Source organism: Papio anubis, chromosome 1 (genome assembly GCF_008728515.1).
Source record: "Papio anubis isolate 15944 chromosome 1, Panubis1.0, whole genome shotgun sequence".
Taxonomy (NCBI): Eukaryota; Metazoa; Chordata; class Mammalia; order Primates; family Cercopithecidae; genus Papio; species Papio anubis.
In genome coordinates this window covers 44,499,186-44,525,396 of record NC_044976.1, presented here as the reverse complement: position 1 = coordinate 44,525,396, position 26,211 = coordinate 44,499,186, and the positions used below count along the sequence as shown (strand labels likewise).

The 26,211-nt window shown below is 40.7% G+C and overlaps 1 protein-coding gene across 15 annotated transcripts in view; it reads right to left on the bottom strand.

The window, feature by feature from the left end:
* The window catches only part of MAST2 (microtubule associated serine/threonine kinase 2), a 256,656-nt gene that overhangs the window by 35,588 nt on the left and 194,857 nt on the right, over positions 1-26,211 (bottom strand). For all 15 annotated transcript variants that reach the window (XM_031668117.1, XM_031668122.1, XM_031668126.1 and 12 more), the window contains one exon: positions 360-435. In XM_031668117.1, coding sequence (XP_031523977.1) covers positions 360-435 — 76 coding nt within the window. The remainder of the gene's footprint in view (positions 1-359; positions 436-26,211) is intronic.

The following is a 26,211-nucleotide window of genomic DNA, read 5'->3' as shown; positions in this document are numbered from 1 at the left end:
ATTTTCTCATTGATCACTCTAGGACAGTTCTCAATTGAGAGTGTAATGCTTTGGAACATACCCGCAGGACATCACGGACTTAAAAAAAAGTGAATTGTACAAATAAATCTACTTTTACTTAATATCTACTCTCCTGTTTAAATATTCAAACACAAATACATGGGGCACCTACAAAGCAAAACCAGAACACAATGATTACATCATGGGAGAGGAAAGCAAAGACAGAGTTTTGATGGATGGGAGCTTCAGGTAATACACTTGAAAGAATAGTGACACTTAAAGGAGGAATCTGACATTCAACTAACTCTCATGCAAGTGCCACAGGTGCTGGTCCCAGAGGAGGTTTTCTATCAACTTACCTACGGGCAGGAACAAAGGAAAAGTGAGCAGGTGCATTTGGAGAGAAATTCCGGGGGCTGTCCAAAGGACTGTTACCTGTTGATGGGAAAAGAAACGAAACTCTGTAAGGTTTGCTTTTGAGGAGGGCAGACATGACCTTCGGGCAAGAAATCTTCCCCTAGCACTGGCAATTATATGGTTATTTTCTCAGGGCCACTATCAGTTTAATGAGTTTCTGTAAAAGTTTCATAGCCCAGAGGTTTTCTCCCTTGTTCCCAAGTTTCCTATAACAACCCATGTCTCTCAGACAACCATTCTAGATCTAGCAGCAACTTGACTATTTCCTGCCCTCCTAGGAACACACCTGAGACTTCAATCTGTCTTGTCAAGTGAACCAACATTCAGAAGGCTTAAAGAGCTCATTCAGTACAGAGGGTATAGCCAAAGGTTCATGCTTTCTCAAAGGGCAATAGGACCCCAATCCAAGTTTCTTGAATATATATCTCTCTGTGCACTGTATCCAAGGGCTAAACCAGGAACATGTGTATTTTTTTTTTTTTTTTTTTGAGACTGAGTCTGGCTCTGTCGCCCAGGCTGGAGTGCAGTGGCCGGATCTCAGCTCACTGCAAGCTCCGCCTCCCGGGTTTACGCCATTCTCCTGCCTCAGCCTCCGGAGTAGCTGGGACCACAGGCGCCCGTCACCTCGCCCGGCTAGTTTTTTGTATTTTTTAGTAGAGACGGGGTTTCACCGTGTTAGCCAGGATGGTCTCGATCTCCTGACCTTGTGATCCGCCCGTCTCAGCCTCCCAAAGTGCTGGGATTACAGGCTTGAGCCACCGCGCCCGGCTGAACATGTGTATTTTAAGGGGAAAGAGAAGTTCTCAGGTAGGGACTCAGGACAGTAGTAAACCTTAAGATAGTTCATAATCAAGGCCCCCAAGTGTACAAAGCATACCACCACTTCTTATTAGTATTCACGTGCCCCTATAACTTGCTAACTTAAAGCTCAGAAGCTTTCAATAAAACTGTAAGTTTACCTTCGTACTAATCCCAATAGTTCTTAAACCTAAGCCTGCCATACTTCTCTGGGCTATCTTCTAGTTGGGGGCTGGTACATAGGAGCCCCTAGCTGGCAGTTGTTAATATGACTCTACTCAAAAGGCCATGTTGAAGTAAGCACCATACTCCATGCTGTGCTGGCACCCCTCTAACCCCTGTCCACCTCCTCACTGCTGTGCTTACCTCCCAGGGGCCTGGTACTTCAGCATGCGCTGGCTTTCTCTTGGATAGCATGTTTCCTGCACAGGGTATGGATGTTCCAAGTTGCCAAAAACCTACCCCTTTGTTTCCCATTATCTCTATCCAATAGGGTTTATATAGCACGTAATGTCTTTTTATACTGATCTAGTACAAACCACCCTCTCAATCAGCGCTCCTACTACCCTATGCAGCAGCACCTCTGTATCAATTATATAATGGCATTGTTTTTTGTTGAATGAGAAAGAGGCATCTTCAGCTTCTTCTCACCCCCAGGTGCATAAAATATACAACTTCATCCAGTGGATATGCTCTCAACATTGCATGAACTCTGGGTTTTCCATGCTTTGTGTGAGGACTATCTGTTATGACCTCTCCCCATCTTCTGGCTAGCGGGCACCAGGATATAAGGGAAGTGATCCTGAGTAGCTGTTTCCTTAGCCAGGACTTAATAAGGATCAGGTCTCCTCAGAAGCATCAAGGCTTATTTTTTAAAAACAATTTTATTCTTTCTTGATAGTGTCATCTCTTGTCAAAGATTAACAAATATCCAGTTTGATTCTTGACATGCAAAGTCAGATGCCCTTTGTTTGTTCCCAAAACTACCCAGCTAAAGCCTCAAGGAGATGCCTGGACATGAGCATCCTACAATAACTAGCCTTCCAAGGATCGGTCTGGGTACAGAGGTACAAAGAACCTTCCAGGTGCTCATAGTAGGGCTAGGGTTACATAACACACACATATGTCAGAAATAACTAACACCGAGAGGAAAAAAAATCGTCAAAAAAACTAAACAGCACCACTGAGCTGCAGGACAACTTCAAGCAGCGGGAGGGGAGAGAGGGGGATACAGAAAAAAGATAGGAAGAAATAATGACTGACAACTTTGCAAATTTGATAAAAACCATATACCCACATGTTGTGTGACAGGTTCTTTACCAGATTACTTAAAGGTACATATGTTCGCTGCCTGAAACTTGAAGGCTAGGCCCATGGCAATGGTACCCAGCTGAGGAGCAGGTATCCCTGAGAACCAACCAAACATCCTAGAGAGTATCTGAGAACCTCTCAAGAAAAACAGTATCACTGTTCAATCACAGTAGGCAAAGATCCAGAAAATTAGCTTAAAAGCAGTTCAGAGGGAGCCAGGCGCAGTAGCTCAGGCTTGTCATCCCAGTTTGGGAGGCTGAGGAGGGCGGATCACTTGAGTCCAGGAGTCCGAGACCAGCCTCAGCAACATGGCAAAGCACCCCATGTCTTAAAGAAAAAAAAAAAAAAATGCAGTTTAGAGACAGGAGGCAGCATGGCTCTCTAGAGCTGTCCCGCTGCAGTCCAGGAGTGCCTTGGATGTAAGCTGAATAAACTCATCTACTCATCAAGCTCAACTGTCTGAGTCATCCTTTGGTCTCATGGCTCCTTCCCAGTTTAGGTAGGACGCTGCAGCCCCAAGTTTTTCTTGTAACATCACAAATCTAAGATAATCTCTAAGAATCCCAAACATGAGAAAGAGGAAGAGAAGTACATCAAAGAATGTCATAGTCAAATCGCTCAAAACTCAAAATACAGAGAAAAATCTTAAGAGCTAGAGCTTGGTAGAGCTGGGTGAAGTGAGATGATGATGTTATACAGAGGAACAAAGAAGGATTATAGCAGATTTCTCGTTGGAAACAATGCAAGAAGACGGCAGACCAATATCTTTAAATTATGGAAGATATGGGCCAGGCGCGGTGGCTCAGGCCTGTAATTCCAGCACTTTGGGAGGCCGAGGCGGGCGGATCACGAGGTCAGGAGATCGAGACCATCCTGGCGAACACGGTGAAACCCCGTCTCTACTAAAAAATACAAAAGGATTAGCCGGGCGTGGTGGCGGGCGCTGGTAGTCCCAGCTATTCGGAAGGCTGAGGCAGGAGAACGGTGTAAACCCAGGAGGTGGAGTTTGCAGTGAGCCGAGATCGCGCCACTGTACTCCAGCCTGGGCGACAAAGTGAGATTCCATCTCAAAAAAAAAAAAAAAAAAAAAAATTTAAAAAAAAAAAAAATTATGGAAGATATGGCTATTCTCCTGCCGACCTAGAATTCTAGACCCAGCTGTTGTGTAGTAACGAATCTGACTGGCCTTAGTCCCCAGTTCCTCGGAAGGAGCCTCTAAATCCTTGGAATTTCAAAACCCAAGTGATAGGAGTGCTTCTGTTATTCATGATGGGGCCTGATACTTTATGCTAATGATATAACTCAGAATGGAGGCTGGCCACACCTGAAAGACCAACCATGTAATTGGAGGGTTGGGGCTTTGAGGCTCACCTAGCATGAAGGAGTGCTAGCACTCACCTAGCACTTTGGGAGGCCCAAGCAGGCAGATCACCTGAGGTCAGGGGTTCAAGGCCAGTCTGGCCAATATGGCGAAACCCCATCTCTACTAAAAATACAAAAATTAACCGGGTGTGCTGGCACATGCCTATAATCCCAGCTACTCAGGAGGCTGAGGCAGGAGAATTGCTTGAACATAGGAGGTGGAGGTTGCAGTGAGCCGAGATCACACCACTGCACTCCAGCCTGGCTGGGTGACAGAGTGAGACTCCGTCTCAAAAAAAAAAAAAAAAAGAAAAAAAGAAAAAAAAGAGGGTTGGGGCTTTGAGCCACTTGCTATCAGTCTGACATAACCTGACTTCCCAGAAGTGGAGAGGGGCTAGAGATTAAGTTCAGTCATATGGCAAATGAGTCGATCAATCATGCTTATAAAATAAAACCTCACTCTGGACACAAAGCTCCTGTGAGCTTCCCTGCTTAATAATAATTTCTATGTATTGGTATACATCGATGTGTAGGAGGGTGATGCATCCTGACTTCACAGGGAGAAGGCACTGGAAGCTTTGTGTTGGGACCCTCCCAGACCTTGTCCTACACATGTCTTCTTTGGTCAGACCTGATTTTTATCTTTTTTGCCACAATAAAATTGTAAACCTAAGTATAGTGGTTTCCTGAGCTCTGTGAATCATTCTAGTGAATTACTGAACTCAGGAGGTAGTAAGAAACCTCAAATTTGTATCTATTTTGTCAGAAGTATGGGTGACTTGGGAACCCCAAAACTTCTGCTTGGTGTCTAAAGTAAGGGCAGTTTTGTAGTAGACTAGGCCCTTGTAAAGTTTGGCCTAATTTGGGGTAGTGTCAGAAGTCATTGTACCGGCAAAAAAAAATTTTTTTTGAGATGGAGTCTTGTTTTGTTGCACAGGCAGGAATGCAATGGTGCGACCTCAGCTCACTGCAACCTCTGCCTCCTGGGTTCAAGAGATTCTCCTGCCTCAGCCTCCCAAGTAACTGGGATTACAGGCACACGCCACCATGCCTGGCTAATTTTTTGTATTTTTAATGGAGACGGTATTTTGCCATGTTGGCCAGGCTGGTCTCGAACGCCTGACCTCAAGTGATCCTACTGCCTCAGCCTCCCAAAGTGCTGGGATTATAGGCATGAGCCACTGCTCCTGGCCTCAGCAAAAATATTTTTAAAAGACAGAGGTAAAAAATAAATACTTTTTCAAACAAAAGAACTAAATAAAATTCTCAACAGCAAACTACACTACAAAAAAAAGTTTTTAAAATATCCTTTAGGCAGAAGCAAAGGATACCAGGTGGAAATATGGATCTGCACAAAAGAATGAAGAGCAATGGGAAACTTAACTACATGGAAAAGGACGCATGACATTTTCTTGTTATTTAAATCTATTTAAAAAGCAGTAAATGTTTAAATAATAATAATAATATTACTATTAAATAATAATAGTGTGGGATTTACAACACATCAAGATCAGAAGTTTGAAAACAACTATATAAAGGCTGGAAGGGGAGAAATGGAAGATTCTAATCCTGTATGTGAAGTGGTATAATATTATTTGAAGATTGATATGAGGGCTATGTTAAAGATATATACTATAAATGCTAAGGTAAACATTAAACAATAAAGGGCTATAGACTATAAGCCAATAAGGGACATAAATGGAATAAAAATACACACTTAACCCCAAATAAAGCAGCAAAAGATCATGGAAGAAGAAAAAACAGATGGAATAATTAGGAAACAAATAAGGAGGTGGCAGACATAAACAAACCACATCAACAACCACACTAAATGCCCCAATTAAAAGGTAGAGATTGTTAGATTGGATTTTTAAAAAAGAAAGATTTGCCAGGCGTGGTGGCTCATGCCTGTAATCCCAGCACTTTGGGAGGCTGAGGCAGGAGGATCACCTGAGGTCAGGGGCTCAAGACCAGCCTGGCCAACATGGAGAAACCCAGTACAAAATTAGCCAGGCATGGTGGCACATGCCTGTAATCCCAGCTACTCAGGAACCTGAGGCAGGAGAATCACTTGAACCCGTTAATGGAAAATGGAGGTTGCAGTGAGCCGAGATCGCGCCATTGTACTCCAGCCTGAGCAACAAGAGTGGAACTCCGTCTCCAAAAAAAAAAAGACTCTATTAAAGAAACTGAGTCAATAACTAATAATCTCCAAAAAAAAAAAGCACCTGTTTCAGATGTTTCACTGATTAATTCTACTAAACACTTATAGAAGAAATGATACCAATTCTCTACAATCTTTTCCAATCAAAGATGATTGTAACATGATTCCTAACTCATTCCACGGAGCCAGTATTACCCTATTACGCAAATCAGATAAAGATATTACAAGAAAAAAGTGCTGTAGAGCAATATCGCTTATGAAAATAGATGCAAAAATTCTCAATATTAGAAATATCAAATCCAACAATGTATAAAAAAGTTATATACCATCACCAAATGGAATTTACTCCAAGCATGCAAGGATGGCTCAACATTCGAAAATCAATTATCAAATCAATTATCTACCACATCAACAAACTAAAGAAGAAAAACCATATAGTCACATCAAATGATACAGAAAAAGCACTTGACTAAAGCTAAAACCCATTAAAAACTTTTTTGATAAAAACTCAGCAAACTAGGAATAGAGGAGAACTTCCTCACTTGACCAAGAACATCTACAAAAGACATACTTGTTAACCTTACTTCATGGTGAGAAACTGGGTATTTTTTCTCCAAGAATGGGAACAAGGCAAGGATGGCCTCTCACTACTCCTATTCAGTATCATACTGAAAGTCTTAGCCAGTGCAATAAGGCAAGAAAAGGTGGCCGGGTGTGGTGGCTCACACTTGTAATCCTGGCACTTTTGGAGGCTTAGTTGGGGGGATTACTTGAGCTCAGGAGTTCAAGACCAGCCTGGGCAACATAGTGAGACCCCATCTCTAAAATAAATAAATAAATAAATAAAAAAGCAAAACACAACCAAAAAGGCAAGAAAAGGAAATAAAAGGTAAACATATTGGGAAGGAGGAAATAAAGGTGTTTATGTTTAGAGATAACATGATTGTCTATGCAGAATATTCTAAAGAATCAACAAACAACACTCCTGTAACTAATAAGCAGTTACAACAAGGTTGTAGGATACAACGCTAATATTAAAAGGTCAGTTGTATCCCTTTATACCAGAAATGAATAATCCGAATTAGAAATTAAAAACACAATACTATTAACACAAAAACTGTAATACCTACATGTAAATTTAACAAAATATACTGAAAATCTGTACACTGTAAATCATGAAACTCTGATGAAAGAAATCAAAGATCTAAATAAATGAGACATTGCATGATCATAATGGAAGACTCAATATTACTAAAATGTTAATTCTAAGCAATTTGATCTATAGATTAAATGCAAACCCAATCAAAATCCAAGCAAGTTAGTTTGTGAATATTGACAAATTGATTCTAAAGTTTACATGGAAAGGCAAAATGACCCAAACAACCAATACAATACTGAAGAATAAGGTTAGAGGACTGATATTACCTGATCTCAAGACTCACTATAAAACTATAGTGATCAAGACAACATGGTTCTGGTGGAAGAACAGATACATACATCAGTAGAACAAAGCAGATAATCCAGAAACAGACTCATAAAATACAGTCAACTGATATATGACAAAGGAGCACTGGCAATTCAATGAAGACAATATATATTCTCATTGACGAATGGTGCTGGAACACCTGAATATTCATATGCAAAAAAATCAATCTAGATACAACTTTTACAAAAATTAACTCAAAATGGGTCATGAAAATGATCAGAATGTAAGATTTACCTAAATGTAAAACACAAAACTGTAAAACTTGTATATGATAACACAAGAGAAAATCTAGGTGACCTTGGGTTTGGCGATGAATTTTTAGAATACGAAACCAAAAGCAAAACCATGAAAGAAAACATTAATAAGCTAGACTGCATTAAAATTAAGAACTTCTGCAAAAGATACTGTTAGGAGAATGAAAAAGACCATAGACTAGGAGAAAATATCTGTAAAAAACACATACTTGGCTGGGCACGGTGGCTCATAGCTGCAATCCCAGCACTTTGAGAGGCTGAAGATGGAGGACTGCTTGAGCCCAGGAGTTCAAGATCAGTCTGGACAATACAGGGAGATCTTGTCTCTACAAAAAATTTAAAAATTAGTTGTGTGTTGCAGCCTAACGCACCTGGTCTCAGCTACTTAGGAGGCTGAGGTGGGAGGATCATTTGAGCTTGACTTGTAGTGGACTGTGATTGCACCACTGAACTCCAGCCTGGGTGACAGAGCAAGACCTTGTCTCAAAAACAAACAAGAAAAGTCAACCCCAACCCCCACAACAAAACAAAAAACCCACATACTTGATAAAAGACAAATGTGCAAAGAACTCTTAAATCTCAACAAGAAAACAAACAACCCAATTTTAAAAATGAGCAAAAGATCTGAACAGCCACCTCACCAAAGAAGATATACAAATAGCAAACAAGTATATAAAAAGATTCTCAACATCATTTGGCATAGGAAATTGCAAATTAAAACTACAATTGGATACTCATACATACCTATTAGAATGGCTAAAAAGGATGGGGAACAACGGGAACTCTTGTTATTGTTAGTAGAAATCCAAAAGGTACAGCCACTTTGGAAGACAGTTTGGCAGTTTCTAAAAAACTAAACACAGTCTTCCCACACAATCCAGCAATTACGCTAAATAATTACTCACTTGAGTTGAAAACTTGTCTACACAAAAACCTGAACATGAATGTGTCTAGCAAGTTTCTTTGTGATTGCCCAAAACTAGAAGCAACCAAGATGTCCTTCAGTAGATGATGGATAAACATACTGTGGCACATCCATATAATAGAATATTATTTAGTGATAAAAGTAAACAAGCTATCAACCTACGAAAAGACAGGAACCTTGAAGGCATATTGCTAAGTGAAAGAAGCTAATTTGAAAAGGCTATATATCATAAGATTCTGACCATGTGACATTTTGGAAAAGGTAGGTATAATTATAGAGACAGTAAAACAATCAATGGTGCCAGTGGGGAGAAGATGAGGGACAAAGAGGTGAAGTATTGTGCACTATTTCAGGGAAATAAATCTACTCTGTATGATACTGTAGTGGTGGATACATGACATTATGCATTTGTCAAAACATGCAGAACTTTATAACCTAGAGAGTAATGTAAGGGAAAAAAAAACTTTAAGCCTTGGTTTGTCACCTCTAAAGGCAAATTTAAAAAAATAACTTATGAGGTCAGAGGATCCCAGAGAAGAATGGAGACTATGACAAGAGAATCTAACTATATTACAAATGTATGAAACAACATCACTGAAGAGGGTGAAAAGTGCTGACCTAAGAAACTTTGGAAATGAATGAAATCAGTAAGACTAAAGATCAAAGGAACTACAGGTAAGTACTGAACTCAACTTGATAAAGTTGTTTCTCAGGGAGTATGGGTTAATAATTTTGATACTGCTATACATGTATACTGGAACTGAGTAATTTATGTGTATGGATGGTGGATGATGGGACCCAGGTTTCTCATTGCTGGGGTGGAAATTTACAGATCAGCAAAGGTAAGAAGCTAGAATGATCCATGTGATATTGAATTGGAGCCAGAGACATCAAGAAGAATTCATGTTTAATATAAATACAGACAATTACATATAAAAATATTTATAGACGTGTATTGTCACAGGTTAGCATACATACTAATACTATATTTCTTTGATCAATCAGCTAAGAGGGACTAGAAAAAGGACACCCCAGAAGAAACAAGCATACCTAGAACCCAGATCTTGATTTGTAATACTGTTCTCCAATGTGAAAATCCACACTTCTTGGAGAAATGGCTGATTCCAGGACTGGGGTCAGAAATATACAACATGAGTCTGGAATATCTTATAGTCATAGAGAGTAAGGAAGGGATAAAACAACAACAAACCAAAACCAAAACCAACCAACCAAAAACCACCAAACTGATGTATGTAAAGGGGGAAAAGGAGCCAACTGAAAGGACCTCGATGGCCAAAACTGGAACAACTTAAGCAAAAAAACTAAAGTGTTAATGGATTACAGTCTGATCTAGATAATAAATACCTATTAGTTCATACTGATATAAATGACTGAATAAATAAATGGGAAGAAGACCAGTGAGGATGTAGAACACTTGAACAACACTACCAACAAATTTGACATAATTGACACTTATAGACTACTACCAAACAGTAGTAATATACATTCTTTTCAGGTGAACACAGAACATTTGCTAAGAAAGATCACATTCTGAGTCATAAAACAAAACTCAATAAATTTTAAAAGGATTCAAGTCATATAAAATATATTTTCTGACTACAATAAAATAGAATTAGAAGTCAGTAACAGAAAGATCTCTGGAAAATCCCCAAACATTCCTAAACAGTATACTTCTGAATGATTTGTGGGTCAAAGAAGAAATCAAAAGGGAAATTAGAGGCTGGGTGTGCTGGCTCACGCCTGTAATCCTAGCACTTTGGGAAGCCAAGGTGTGGGCATCCCTTGAGGCTAGGAGTCCAAGACCATCCTGGGCAACATAGCCAGACCACGTCTCTACAAAAAATAAAATAAAATAAATTAGCTGGGTGTGGTGGCAGGCAACTGTGGTCCCAGCTACTTAGGAGGATGAGGCAGGAGGATCGCTTAAGCCCAAGAAGTTGAGGCTGCAGTAAGCTATGATCAGGCCACTGCACTACAGCCTGGGCAACAGAGCAAGACTCTGTCTCTTTAAATAAAAATGAAAACACATGTCATACTACTAAAGCAGTTCTTAGGGGGAAATTTATATCACTACATACCTATATTAGAAAGGAAAGACTAAATCCCAGCACTTTGGGAGACCAAGCTGGGAGGACCACGTGAACCCAAAAGTTCAAGATCAGTTGGGACAACATACTGAGACTTGGACTCTACCAAAAAAAAAAAAAAAAAGAAATGACCTCACTTTCTACCTTGAGAAATTTAAAAAAGAGGAGCAAATGAAACCCAGAAGAAAGGTAATCGTAAAGACCAAAGCGGAAATCAATTAATAAAAAAATCACTGGAAACAAGAGAGAAAATGCATAAAACCACACATGACACCAGGCATAGTGGCTCACACGTTTCTAATTCCAGCACTTTGGGAAGCCAAGGCAAGAGCATTGCTTGAATACAGAGGTTCAAGACCAGCCTGGGCAACACGATGAGACCCCACCTCTACAAAAAATTTAAAAATTAGCTGGGTATGGCGGTATGCCTGTGGTCCTGGCTACTTGAGAGGCTGACGTGGGAAGACTGTTTGAGCCCAGGAGGTTGAAGCTTCAGTGAGTCATGTTTGTGCCACCCTACTCCAGCCTGGGTGACAGAGCAAGACCCTATCTCAGAAAACAAACCAAAAAACCCAACAAAAAACATACACAAGTTTTTGAGATCAACAAAATTAAAACGACAGACAGACTAATCAGGGGAAAAAAGGACAAAACACAAATTACCAACATCAAGAACGAGAAAGGTGATATTTCTATGGATTCTATAGTTATCAGAAGAATGGTAAGGCAATATTACAAACAACTTTATATCAATTAATCTGACAACTTAGAAGAGACTGAAAATTCTTTGAAAAGATATACATTACCAAAGCTCACTCAGAAACAGATAACCTAAATAGTTTTATGTCTATTAACAAAATTAAGTTTATAATTTAAAACCTTCCCACAAATTCTAGGTTCAGAGGCTTCACTGAAGAATTCTGCCAAACATATAAGACAGAAGTAGTAACAATTCTACACACTTCCAGAAAATTGAAGAGGAGGGAATACTCTCCAACTTATAACCATGAGGTCAGCATTACCCTGACACCAAAACTAGACAAAGATATTATAAGATAACTACAGACTAATATCCCTTATGAATATAGATGCATACATCTTAAAATTTCAGCAAATCAAATACAACAACATATAAACAGACTAATACAAACTAATATTCTCTAAATAATGGGGGGTGGGAGCAAATACATCATGACCAAGTCACATTTATCTCAGGAATTCTAGTTGGTTTAAAATCTGAAAATTAATCAATATAAGTCACTACATTAGTAGGCTAATCAAGAAAAAAACATATAATCATGTCATTAGACAAAGAAAATGCATTTGACAAAAGTTCAACAATAATTTTCGATAAAAACTTTTAGCAAACTAGGAATAGGACACATTCTTCAGTTGATAAAGGGTATCTATGACAAACTGAGAGCTAACACCACAGTTAACAGTAAAGACAAAATGCTCTAAGATCAGGAACAAGGCAAGAATGTCTATGATTACCATTTCTATTCACAATTATACTGGGAGTTCCAGCCCAGTGGAATAGGCAAGTTGTCTTTATTCATGGACAACATGAGTATCTCCGGAAAATACAACAGAATCTACAATAAAGTTACTGGAATAAGAGAGTTAGCAAGGCTGCAGGATAAAAGATCAATATACAAAATCAATTATATTTATATATACTGTAAACAATCAAATGAAAAATAATACCACTTATAATTGCATAAAAATATGGAATACTTAGTGATAAATCTGACAAAAGAGGTATAAGAACTTCAGAAAACATGTTGAGAGAAATGAAGGATGATCTAAGTAGGTGGAGAAACAAAGCATGTTCATGGAGAGATTTGATATTGTTAGGAAGTTAATGCACTCCTAATTGATCTACAGATTCAGCACAATCCCAATAAAAATACCAGCTGCCTGTCTGATAATCTGATTTTTAAATTCATATGGAAATACAAAGGACAAGACGCTAGACCAAAAAAAAAAAAAAAAAAAAAACCAACAAGAAACAAACAAAAAACCAGTACATACATACTATAATAACTCCATTTAGATAAAATTCTACAAAATCCAAAGTAATCTACGAGTGACAAAAAGCAACATCAGTGGTTGCCTGCAAGTAATTACAAAAGGGCCTGGGGAAACTTTAGGAGATGACAGATGTATTCATAATTTTGATCGTGGTGATGGCTGCAGAGATGTATATACATAGATCGAAAGCTGGTTGGGCACAGTGGCTCACGCCTGTAATCCCAGCACTTTGGGAGGCCAAGGCAGATGGATCACCTGAGGTCAGGACTTCGAGACTAGCCTGCCCAACATGGTGAAACTCCAGCTGTACTTAAAAAAAAAAAAAAAAGAAAGAAAGAAATACAAAAATTAGCTGGATATGGTGGCGGGAGCCTGTAATCCCAGCTTCTCAGGAGGTTGAGGCAGGAGAATCATTCGAACCCGGAGGTGGAGGTTGCAATGAGCTGAGATAGCACCACTGCACTCCAGCTTGGGCAACAAGAGTGAAACTCTGTCTCAAAAAAAAGAGAAAGTTATCTAATTTTATACTTTGAATATTGCATGTCAATTTTATCTCAGTAACATTTGTTTAAAAATAAATATAAATAAGTAAAACAAATATTTTAAGTACTTTACATATTCATGGTACAAAATTTTTTACCTTTTCATTTAGACTGCAATGTGACTGAAGATGGCTCATATTTATGTACTCATTTACTCATTTTTATTGATTTTTTTTTTTTTTTGAAACAGGGTCTTGCTCTGTCACCCAGGCTGGAGTACAGTAGCTCAATCATAGTTCATTGCAGTCTTGAACTCCTGGGCTCAAGCAATCCTCCCACCTTGGTCTCCCAAAGTGTTGGGATGATAGGTGGGAGCCACTGTGCCCGATCAGGTGGCTCTTATTTTTAAAAATCTTAAGTCTAAACCCTTCTGTGGTTTGTTTTTTTAATTTAGATTTTGACTTGCTTTTATTACAGATAAAAAATAGGCCAGGCGCAGTGGCTCACACCTGTAATCCCAGCACTTTGGGAGGCTGAGGAGGGCGGATCACGAGGTCAGGAGATCGAGACCAGCCTGACCAACATGGTGAAACCCCGTCTCTACTAAAAACACAAAAAATTAGCCAGGCGTGTTGGCAGGTGCCTGTAGTCCCAGCTACTCGGGAGGCTGAGGCAGGAGAATGGCGTGAACCTGGGAGGCGGAGCTTGCAGTGAGCTGAGATCGCGCCACTGCACTCCAGCCTGGGCAACAGAGGGAGACTTCGCCTCAAATAAATAAATAAATAAATAAATAAATAAATAAATAAATAAATAAAAAATAGGCCAGGCATGGTGGTTCATGCCTGTAATCTCAGTACTTTGGGAGGATGAGGCAGGAGGATCATTTGAGGCCAAGAGTTCAAGACCAGCCTGGACAACAACACAGTGAGACTCTGTCTCTACAAAAATTTAAAAAAATTATTAGCTGGGTGTGGTGCTGTGCACCTGTGGTGGTAGACAGTTGGGAGGCTGAGGTAGAAGATTACTGGAGCCCAGGAAGTCAAGGCTGCAATGAGCCATGATTGTGTCACTGCACTCCAGCCTAGTTGAAAGAGTGAGGCTCTGTCTCAAAAATAAAATAAAATAAAATAATGTCAGCAATTTTTCTTGGAAACTAATGAAGAGGTATTATAGTTGTATATTTTTAAACAATAGATTAAAAATTGAACCTTTCTTTTGAAAGATTAGAAACATTCTATTTCCAATGTTTTCAAATGATAAGACTTACCAGCTTTTAAAGGAGGCATAACATTTTTCAACCAAAATCACATATAGATGGTTAACATTTCTAAACATCCATCTTCAAATTGCTTTCTCCGTGGCACAAATTTCTTTTAAAGTGCAGCCACCTTTAAACTCAATGTTAAAATATCACATTCACCCTGAAAAGACTGTTTGTGCCCCTTACCCCATACTCCTAGGGAGCATACTACTAAAAATCACTTGTTAGCACAGAAAAAGTTGGAATATTTGAAACACATTTTGTAAAAAGAAAATTGGGCTAGGTAAGGTGGCTCATGCCTGTAATCCTAACACTGTGGGAGGACTTCTGGAGTTGAGGAGTTCAAGACCAGCCTGAGCAACATGGTGAGACTCCATCTCTACAAAAACTAAAAAAAATTAGCTGAGTATGGTGGTGCACACCTGTTGTAACAGCTACTTGGGAGGCTGAGGTGGGAGAACTGCTTGAACCCTGGAAGGCAGAGGTTGCAGTGAGCTGCGATCATGTGGCTGCACTCCAGCCTGGGTAACAGAGTAAGATCTGGTCTCTAAAAAAAAAAAAAAAAAAAAAAAAAACCCAGCGCGGTGGCTCAGGCCTGTAATCCCAGCACTTTGGGAGGCCGAGAAGGGCGGATCACAAGGTTAGGAGATCGAGACCATCTTGGCTAACCTGGTGAAACCCCGTCTCTACTAAAAAATACAAAAAGCTAGCTGGGTGAGGTGGCGGGCGCCTGTAGTCCCAGCTACTCGGGAGGCTGAAGCAGGAGAATGGCATAAACCCGGGAGGCGGAGCTGAGATCCGGCCACTGCACTCCAGCCTGGGCGACAGAGCAAGACTCCGTCTCAAAAAAAAACCAGTGTCTTACTCTAAAATTTAGAATGGACAGAATAGAGAGGGAAAAGGAGTTGAGGGATCTTCGATAAGCCAAATGAAAAATGATGAGGGCTTCCATAAGGCCATGATAACGAAATCAGAATGTGCTGAGTTTACAACACCCTCTGTGTCAAAGATTTTTTCCGAGTCTTACATTGAATCATTGGTGACACCTACCAGAATGAAAGACATCATATGATAAGTCTTTGTTCTAATATAAATAAATACTGTACTTATTAAGTTATCAATTTTTAAGGTTCATTTATTTATTAGGATTTTTCAGAGCTGATTCACAATTCAACATTCTACATTACCAAATATGGCCAACGTTGGAAAAAAGAAATGGCTTCCAAGTTATAGAGTTGTTGCCAGGATAATAGCAAAAAACAGACCACTATGTATTTGATGGAAATCTTTGGCAAAAGGCATCTGTAATGCATGGGGAAGTAATGATGAATTCCCACCAAATGCAAGCAACAATATAATAAACAAGCATTCTTTCCAACTGGCTAGGCCCTGCAGACTTTTCAGAAGATGCTATTCTGACACTACCACAAGCTGAGTTTACTGCAATTAAACTCTGACGCCATCCATACAGAGTTAGCATAGACCCCACAGTTTAAGAGCAAAGTCCTCAACAAGACTGCCTCACTTCCAACACCAGTCCTAAGTCTTTGTGGGGGCAGTGGGGGGCGGGGCCAAGACCACCAGCATACCTGGCTGACTAGCTACAAATTCAGGGAGTACTCACAGCCCTCCCACATTCAATAATTTACTAGAACAACTAATAGAATTTAGAAAAGCACTATACTTATTATTATGGTTTTATTATAAAGGACACACAAAGGCGGGGTGAGGTGTGGGAGGGGAAGTAGAGCTCCTGTGCCCTCTCCTTGTGGAATCTGGGAGTGTAGCCTTCCTGTGTTCACCAACCAGGAAGCTCTACTGAGCTTAAGGTTGTCCAGAGTTTTAATTTTTATTACATAGTCATGATTGATTAAATGATTGGCTAAATGACTGAACTCAATCTCCTGGCCTCTATCTCAACCTTCTAATAATGTGGTTTGTCTTTCTGGTGATCAGTCCCCATCCTGAAACTACCAAGGAGCCCACTACGAGTCACCTCACTGGTATAACAAGACAATCCTATGTTTCAGGAAATTCCAAGGTTTTCAGAGGCTCTGTGCCTACATCTGGAACAAAAATCACAGAAATTCTTTATTCTACCACAGCTGCAAGCAAGGCCTAAAAATGTGTGCTACTTTTATTGGGTTTTCTCTATTTCTCCAATATACACTTCACCTTAAAAGGCCAAAATTATAGCCGGGCGTGGTGGCTCAAGCCTGTAATCACACCACTTTGGGAGGCTGAAGCAGGCAGATTGCCTGAGGTCAGGAGTTTGGGACCAGTCTGGCAAACATGGTGAAAGTCCGTTTTTACTAAAAATACAAAAAAATTAGCAGGGCGTGGTGGTGTGCACCTGTAATCCCAGCTACTGGGGAGGCTGAGGCTGAGGCTGAGGCAGGGGAACTGCTTGAACCAGGGAGGCAGACAGGTTGCAGTGAGCTGAGATCACACCATTGCACTCCAGCCTGGGCAACAGAGCAAGACTCTGTTTTTTTTAAAAAAAAAAAAAAAAAAAAAAAAAAAGGCCAAAATTACTACCATTTTAAAGTTTATTGACAGAATAAAATAAATAATTTTGAAACTGCCTCTGCCAAAATTATGACAGTGAGAAAAATGTGACATAGGAATATTATGACAATGAAAGAAATCTGACCTAACCAACTCCATCTTGCTTCTAACCTCCAAGCTGCCCTTGTACATTTCTGAGCATGGGCCAAAACTAACTTTGGTAGGAATTTAGTTTACTTCCTAAATAAACAAAGATGGTAACAGCTCCTCCTGGGAAAAACCCTCTGAAGGATTGGGGACCAGACCACTTTGGTAAAACTGACAAATTAGCCACAAGGTTAAAAATTATAGCTCAGGAGTTATTCAGCCAGAGGCCACAAGATTCCTCACCTCACAGATTCTCCTATAGACAACATCATCCCTGACCCAACCAATCGACATTCCCCCATTCCCTAGCCCCCTGCCCACCAAACTATCCTTAAAAAACCCTAGCCTCGGCCGGGTGTGGTGGCTCACGCCTGTAATCCCAGCACTTTGAGAGGCCAAGGCGGGCAGATCATCTGAGGTCAGGAATTCGAGACCAGCCTGGCCAAGATAGTGAAACCCCATCTCTACTAAAACTACAAATATTAGCCGTGTGTGGTGATGCACACCTGTAATCCCAGCTACTCGGGAGGCTGAGGTGGGAGAATCACTTGAACACGGGAGGCAGAGGTTGTAGTGAGCCGAGATCGCATCATTGCACTCCAGCCTGGGCGCTGGAGTGCAATTTTTGAGACTCCATCTCAAAACAAACAAAAAAACCATCAAAAAACCCTAGCCTCAGAAATTTGGGGGAGGATGATTTCAGTAATAAAACTCCAGTCTCCCGTTTGGCCAGCTCCGCATATATTAAACCCTTTCTCTATTGCAATTCCCCTGTTTTGATAAATTGGCTCTATCTGGGCAGTGGGCAAGGAGAACCCATTGGATGGTTACAATTTGAATTGGTCTTATTTTGTGGGAGGGAAGATTAAGATGTTATAACAACATTCTGGGCCAGCATGGTAGCTCACACTTGTAATCCTAGCACTTTGGGGGCCAAGGCAGGAGGATCACTTGAGCTCAGGAGTTTGAGGCCAGTCTGGGCAACACAGTGAGACTTTGTCTCTACAAAAAAATTAAAAAATTAGTTGGGCATGGTGGTGCGCACATGTAGTCCCAGACACTGAGGTGGGAGGATTGCTTGAGCCCAGCAGGTTGAGGCTGCAATGAGCCGTGATCGTGCCACTACGCTATAGCCTATGTGACAAAGCGAGACCTTGTCTCCAAAGACAAAAGCAAAAACAACAAAACAGTCTGAAGAAAATATTTAAACTGATTCTTTAAAAATTCACATAAAAAATAATTTCAACTTTTAGATTCAGTGGGTACACTTGCAGTTTTATTACCTGGGTGTATTGCGTGATGCTGAGGTTTGGGATACAATTGATCTCATCACCCATGTAGTGAGCACAGAACCCAATAGCTACTTTTTCAACTCTTGCCCCCTCCTTCTCCGCCCCCTCTAAGTAGTCATCAGTCTTTTGTTGCCATTTTATTTTATTTTTTTTTTTGGAGACAGAGTCTCACTCGGTTGCCCAGGCTGGAGTGCAGTGGGGCGATCTCAACCTCCATCTCCATGGGTTCAAGCGATTCCTCCTGCCTCAGCCTCCCAAGTAGCTGGGATTACAGGCGTGTGCCACAACACCAGGCTAATTTTTGTATTTTTAGTAGAGATGGGGTTTCTCCAGGTTGGCCAGGCTGGTCTTGAACTCCTGACCTCAAGTGACTCACCTGCCTTGGCCTCCCAAAGTGCTGGGATTACAGGCGTGAGCCATTGCACCAGGCCTGTTGCCATCTTTATGGCCATGAGTAACCACTGTTTAGCTCCCACATATAAGGGAAAACATGAAGTATTTTATTTTCTGTTCCTGCCTTAATTAACTTAGGACAATGGCCTCCAGCTGCATCAATGATTTCATTCTTTTTTATAGCTACATTTTTTTGTTTGTTTTGGTTTCAGGGAGGGTCTTATTCTGTCACCCAGGAATGCAGTGGTGCAGGCATAGCTCACTGCAGCCTCAAAACTCCTGGGCTTAAGTGATCCTCCCACCTCAACCTCCTGAGGAGCAGGATCTATAGGTGTGAGCCATCATAAAGTCGAAAAGCCAGATAATTTTTTAATTTTTGGAAGAGATGGGAGTCTCACTATATTTCTTGTCCAGGCTGGTCTCAAGCAATCCCCCTACCTTGGTTTCTCCAGGTGTTGATATTACAGGTATGAGTCACTGTGCCCAGCTAAGCTGATTGTTATTAATGACTTACATTCATGGTTCTAGCTCCAGAAAAAATAACATTATTGAGAAGAATACTTCCTTAAGGCAGCAATAAATGGCTCAACGGGACCAAAAAAAAAAAAAATCTGACAGAAAATCCAGCAGCCTAGCAAGTAGACTTTTTCCACTTTACTAATCGATTTTAGCAGCTGGAGGAGACAGTTCAAAGGTAAGTGATCATTCATCCCAGAGAAACAAGGTATAAACAAAACTTGGAGCAGTCAGTTGACCTTGAACCAGCTGCTCCATTTATACAGTTTAACTAGTTATAAAGGAATATAATTGTATAGTAAGCACCTGGGTAAACACCATCTAGGTTTAACAATGCCATCTTCCAAAATCCCTCCACATAATCCCTCCTGATCAAAACCCTCCCTTTACCCCATCTAAAGTCAATATTATGATAATCACTTCCTTATAGCTTTACCAACTAAATATGCAACTCTAAACGCTCTAGTTTTTCTCTCATACAATTTTAAAAGTGAGATATAACTTTCATGTAACATTTACCCTTAAGCATGCAGTTTGGGGGTTTTTAGTATATTCACAAAGCTATGTAATGATAACCATTATATAATTCCAGAACATTTTTATCACCCAAAAAAGAATCTCTACCTGTTAGCAGTCACTCTTCATTTCCCTCTACTCGAGCCCCTGGCTACTACTAATCTACTTTCTGCCTCTATGAAATTGTGTATCCTGGACATTTCATAGAAATGAGATTATATAATATGTGTCCCTTTGTGTTCTGGCTTGTTTCTGTACTTTACATAAGAAAATGCCAAGCTGTTTTGCAAAATAGTTGTATTAATTTATACACTCACCAGTAGCGCTTATGGATTTCTATTGTTTCACATACTCATCTATACTTGGTTTTGTCACTCTTTAAGGCATTATTGGTGGTCATATAATATCTTTCTGTGATTTTATTTTGCATTTTCTTTCTTTCTTTTTTGAGACAGAGTCTCGCTCTGTTGCCCAGGCCGGAGTGCAGTGGTGTGATCTTTGCTCACTGCAGCCTCCGCCTCCCAGGTTCAAGTAATTCTCGTATTGAAGCGATTCTCCTGCCTCAGCCTCCCGAGCAGCTGGGACTACAGACATGTGCCACCATGCCTGGCTAATTTTTTTGTACTTTTAGTAGAGACGGGGTTTCACCATGTTAGCCAGGATGCTCTCGATCTCTTGACCTCGTGATCCACCCGCCTCGGCCTCCCAAAGTGCTGGGATTACAGGCGTGAGCCACTGCACTCGGCTTTTTTTTTTTTTTTTTTGAGACAGAGTTTCCCTCTTGTCGCCCAAGCTGGAATGCAATGGCGCCATCTTGGCTCACTGCAACCTCTGCCTCATGGGTTCAACCCATTCTCCTGCCTCAGCCTTCTGAGTAGCTGGGATTATAGGTACCCGCTACCATGCCTGGCTAGTTTTTATATTTGTAGTAGAGATGGTTTCACCATGTCAGCCAGGCTGGTCTCAAACTCCTGACCTCAGGTGATCTGCCCACCTTGGCCTCCCAAAGTGCTGGGATTACAGGCATGAGCCACCGTGCCTGGTGAAATTCTTCACTTACTTTATTTGTTTATTTATTTATTTTATTTTTTATTTTTTAATGTAGTGGAGCGATCTTGGCTCACTACAAGCTCCGCCTCCTGGGTTCACGCCATTCTCTTGCCTCAGCCTCCGGAGTAGCTGGGACTACAGGCGCCTGCCACAATGCCTGGCTAATTTTTTTGTATTTTTAGTAGAGACGGGGTTTCACCGTGTTAGCCAGGATGGTCTCGATCTCCTGACCTCATGATTCACCCGCCTCGGCCTCCCAAAGTGCTGGGATTACAGGTGTGAGCCACCCAGCCTGGCCCTTCATTTTAAATGTAGTCAAATTTAGGAATCTTATCCTTTATATCCTGTTTTTAAAAAATTTCCCTATTTTAAGGCCATGCAGATTTTCTTCTGTACACCTTCTAAAAGTTTTACTGTATTACCTTTCACATTTAAAACTATAATTCACCCAGAATTGATTTTTTTGTGAAGAGCCACATTTTCCAATTTCTCCATATGAACATCCAATGGATTTTGCCTACAGCTCTATAGTGCCACTTTTGTCATAAATCAAGAGTCTGAATAAGTGTAAATTTGATCCTGGGTTCGTCTTCCTCCCCTAACTCTTCTCTTCCTATTAGTATTCCTTATCTAAGTTAAGGGTATCAACACACGGCATTAATCACTCAGGGAATTTGAAGATAATCAATCCACATGCCACTGATTTAATCTCTTACATTTTTCTCATATTCATATATTTTCTTTATTTTAAACATTCCCCTAACATCTTGATAAATGCAATGGCCTCTTAACTGGTCTTCCAACTGCCAGCACTGCCCTCTGTTAATAACGTTCAACATTTTTATCATACAATTCACAAATTCTTATGACCAAAAACAGTACCAAATTGAATTAAAAGTGAAAGCTGCTTTTTTACTTTTTTTCACAGGTAATCACCATTAGAACAATGTGATTTTAATTTTTCCAGAGTTTTCCTTGCATTCTTCTCACACCTTGTGGCCCTGAGTAGCTGGGATTACGGGCATGTGCCACCATGCCTGGATAATTTTTGTATTTTTAATAGAGATGGGGTTTTACCAAGTCGACTAGGCTGGTCTCCAACTCCTGACCTCAAGTGATCTGCCCACCTTGGCCTCCTGATTACAGGCGTGAGCCACTGTGACCCACTTTGCCTCTTCAAGCCTTATTTAGTTTTCCCTGGGTGTGGTGGCTCACACCTGTAATCCCAGCAATCTGGAAGGCCGAGGTAGGCAGATCACCTGAGGTCAGGAGTTTGAAAGCAGCCTGGCCAACATGGCAAAACCCCGTCTCTACTAAAAATTAAAAAAATTTGCTGGGTGTGGGGTGTGGTGGTGCACACCTGTAGTCCCAGCTGCTTGGGAGGCTAAGGCACAAGAATCACTTGAACCCAGGAGGTGGAGGTTGCAGTGAGCCAAAATTGCACCACTGCACTCCAGCCTGGGCAAGAGAGACTCTGTTCCAAAAAAACAAAACAAAACAACAACAACAACAACAACAAAGTATTCAGTTTTTAGATTGAAAAACAACCTTTGGCAAATTTTGATAAACTCCCTCCACAAGAAAATGAACATATATACAAAATTGGGAATATAATTTTAGGAGACTTATGGCACTTCTGAAACCACTCAGGGTCCATGGATCTTAGGTAAATTAAGAGTCCATGCCACGGAGTCTTCATACCTCATCCCTTTAGCACTGCATGTAGCCCTCCATGACCTTCTCCCTACCCATCCATATTTGAGTAGCAGTTTATAATCTAGTAACATATAATCTGTACTTCTTTATGGTTTGTGCTTTTTTTTTTTTTTTTTAGATAGAATCTTGTTCTGTTTCACAGGCTGGAGAGCAGTGCAGTGGTGTGACTACAGCTTACTGCAGCCGTGACCTCCTGTACTCAAGCAATCCTCCCTCCCACTTCAGCCTACTGAGCACCTGGGACTACAAGCGCGTATCACCATACCTGGCTTTTTTTTTTTTGTAGACACAAGGACTCACTATGTTGCCTAGGCTAGTCTTGAACTCCTGGCCTCAAGTGATTCTCCCACCTTGGCCTCCCAAAGTGTTAGAATTACAGGAGTGAGCCATCGTGTCCAGGCAACTATAATGCTCTGGACTGTTAATTTCCTAATCATACAATTCTATTTCATACAGATCTTAGAACGAGCTTTCTACTTCATTCAATGAGCTAACTCCAAAAAGAACACCTTGCTTAATGACTAGCTTGGGTTACATATATTTACTTTTGTACTCCCAAGCACCCTGGACACACATTTAGTACAGCCCTTAACATACCCTGAACAGGTTGAAACTTGACTGTCCCCTGTGGATGCAGCTTCCTCTGCAGCTCTCTCAAATGATGGCTGTTGGATTTCACACACCCTTTGTACCACTAGACCTAGAAGCGGGGTAGATACCCTGCTGGCTCGTTTCATCTTCAGGCATTCTCCCTCTGTTCTCCGTAAAAATAACCAGGTTTGAAATGATGTCATCAGACTACAACAACCATTACCCCTCCTTGCTAAAATTCACATACAAACCTTTGGGAAATCCCCTTCACTCTTTAAAGATTTTTATTCCTGTATCAATGACATTCTTTTTATCATGTCTTCCGTCAGGAGTAATTTCAGTATCTTCATACAATCTTTCCAAAATCCTAGCCTGAGAAGTTCCAGAAAGTCATATAGAAAAGCTGACTAGTCTCTCTTTATGTGTATGATCACTAACTTTGGCACTTCATACTACTGGAAATCAGACCATACTTCTCAGTGTATTCTTTCTCCCATCCTTTTAAAAGACTGTATCATACTTTATCCTCTCTCTTCAGGCTCTCAGCTAATCACCTCGCTTTCCATTTCAGTGAGAAAAAAAAAGTTTTTTTTTGAGACAGGGTCTTGCTCTGTCTCAAAATCATAATCACAGTTCCGTGCAATCATAACTCACTGCAGCCTTGAACTCCTGAGGCTCAGATGATCCTCCCACCTCAGTCTCCCAAGTAGCTGGAACTACAGGTATGCAACACCATGCCCAGCTAATTTTCGTATCATTTGTAGAGATGGGGTTTCACCATGTTGCCCAGGCTAGTCTCAAACTACTGGGCTCATGTGATCCTCCCGCCTTGGCCTCCCAAAGTGTGGGAATTACAGAAGTGAGCCACTGCACCTGGCCTCAACTAATCAAGGAAGAACTTCAATAAGCTATCTTTATCACATCTACCCAGCCATAATCTGCACTGCATTCCCCACATCCTCCCCTATTCCTAGGGAAGGATTATTTGCACTCCTGACTAGGCTAACCTACTGCTTATTTACTAGATCCCATCCCCTCTCAACTACAGAAGGACACTGCATCAGCCATTCTCCTTTCTCTTGCATTATCAGATTTTCTCTTGCTGTTGAATCACTTCCATCCGTGTATGTACATAGACACTGTTACTTTTTTTCAAAACTCTCTTGATCCCTCCGCCCATCTTTGCATTTCATTTCTGCTCTAACAGCAAAACTCCTTGAACCAATTATTTAGTTATTATCTCCATTTTCTTTTTCCCTTTCTTTCTTGCTCACCAATTAGATTTTCCCCCACCATTCCATCAAAACAGCTATCAATGTCAACACTGACATCACATTGCTATATCCCACTGGCAATACTCAGACTTCATGTCACTTGATCTAGCTATATCATTTGGCTCAGGTGATCACATACTATTTCTGAAATACTCCTTTTACGTGGTTTCCAGGACACCGTATTTTCTAAGTTTTCCTCTTTCCTTTTGGGTCTCTCCTCATTCTCTTGATCTCGGAAAACTGGAATGTCCCAGGATTCAGTCCTTGTACCTTTAGTCCTTTCTGTCTATGTTCACTCCCTAGGTGACGACATCTAGACACACAGCTTTAAGATCTTTTTATATGGTGAAAGTCCAACATTTGTATCTCTAGCCCTATTTTTTCCTTGAAATCAAGACAAACATCCTGAATTATTCACACAGATGTCTGGAAGACATCTCAATATAGTGAGTGAAGGTTCCCAAGGATTAAAGGTCCCAGGATCAAATGACTATTTTTCAGAGGTAGGGTTTCTAGATGACACAAGCTATAGAAAGATTAGAGGTGGTGCTCAGAAAGCAGGAAGAAAGAAACTGAAATTATGGAGACAAAGTCTAAAGTATAGATCTAGGGCATAAGTGATTGAGGTAGGGTAGTGGAGAGGTTCACTGGAAGACAAGAGTTCAAAGAACAGAAAGTCTTAAGAACTGGAGTGATCAACTATGGGTGTATCGAAACCATCAAGAATAACACAATACAGCTCATAAACAAACTGTAAAAAAAAAAAGAATAATACAGGAGTAGAACTGAAGAGAGTAACTGCAGTCAAGAGCTAAAATTCTTACGACTGCAATGTATGAAGAGTTTTACAGCTGCAATGATAGGTATTAAATGATACAAATTAATGATCTAAGTATGGGGAGATTAGGGAGAAGACAGTGAAAGTAATGAAAAGACAGAGGACATCTACCCTTACTACTAGACCCAATACTTTGAGATTATGAGAGAGAAAAGGGCTAACACTTGAGTAGTCTGCAGATAATCAGTATTCTAAGCTCTCCCTCTTCCCCTATGATTCCAGTAGAACAGGAAGAAGACAGAATGTTTAGAGAACAGATTAGGAGACAGATTTTGCTGATAAAGAACTGGAATTCCAAAAGGTAAACTGGAAGGGTTTCCAGAGTCAGGGAAGGATAAGACAGAGCAGGGAATGTTCAGAGGTTTAGATGACTTAGGCGTGTAGATTATGGGGTGCGGGTAACCTGAGGGTTCCTGTGGCAATGGGCATAAACAGGAGTAAGGGATAATGAAATTAGCCCAAGTAGATTCAACACAGATAGAGGTGAAGAGGCTGTAAGTGTCAGGGAGTAAAGAGGGACGGATTACTGGCTGTAAGGGATGTAGCCATCACATGACCTGCCACCCCTCTCCAAGACTGCCCAATTAGTGCCCTGGGTCTAGAACTTTCCCTCATAAGGAAGCTGTGTGGCAAGCTGTCACTTGGCCCGAGATTCTTCTTCCTTATTAGGAGAAACTTTTCCCCTCTTCTGGGTATGGAGTCAACTTCTTTGTATTGCTTAAGTGTGTGCGTCACGTGGCACACGGCCAGCCCCACCAGTGTATCTGC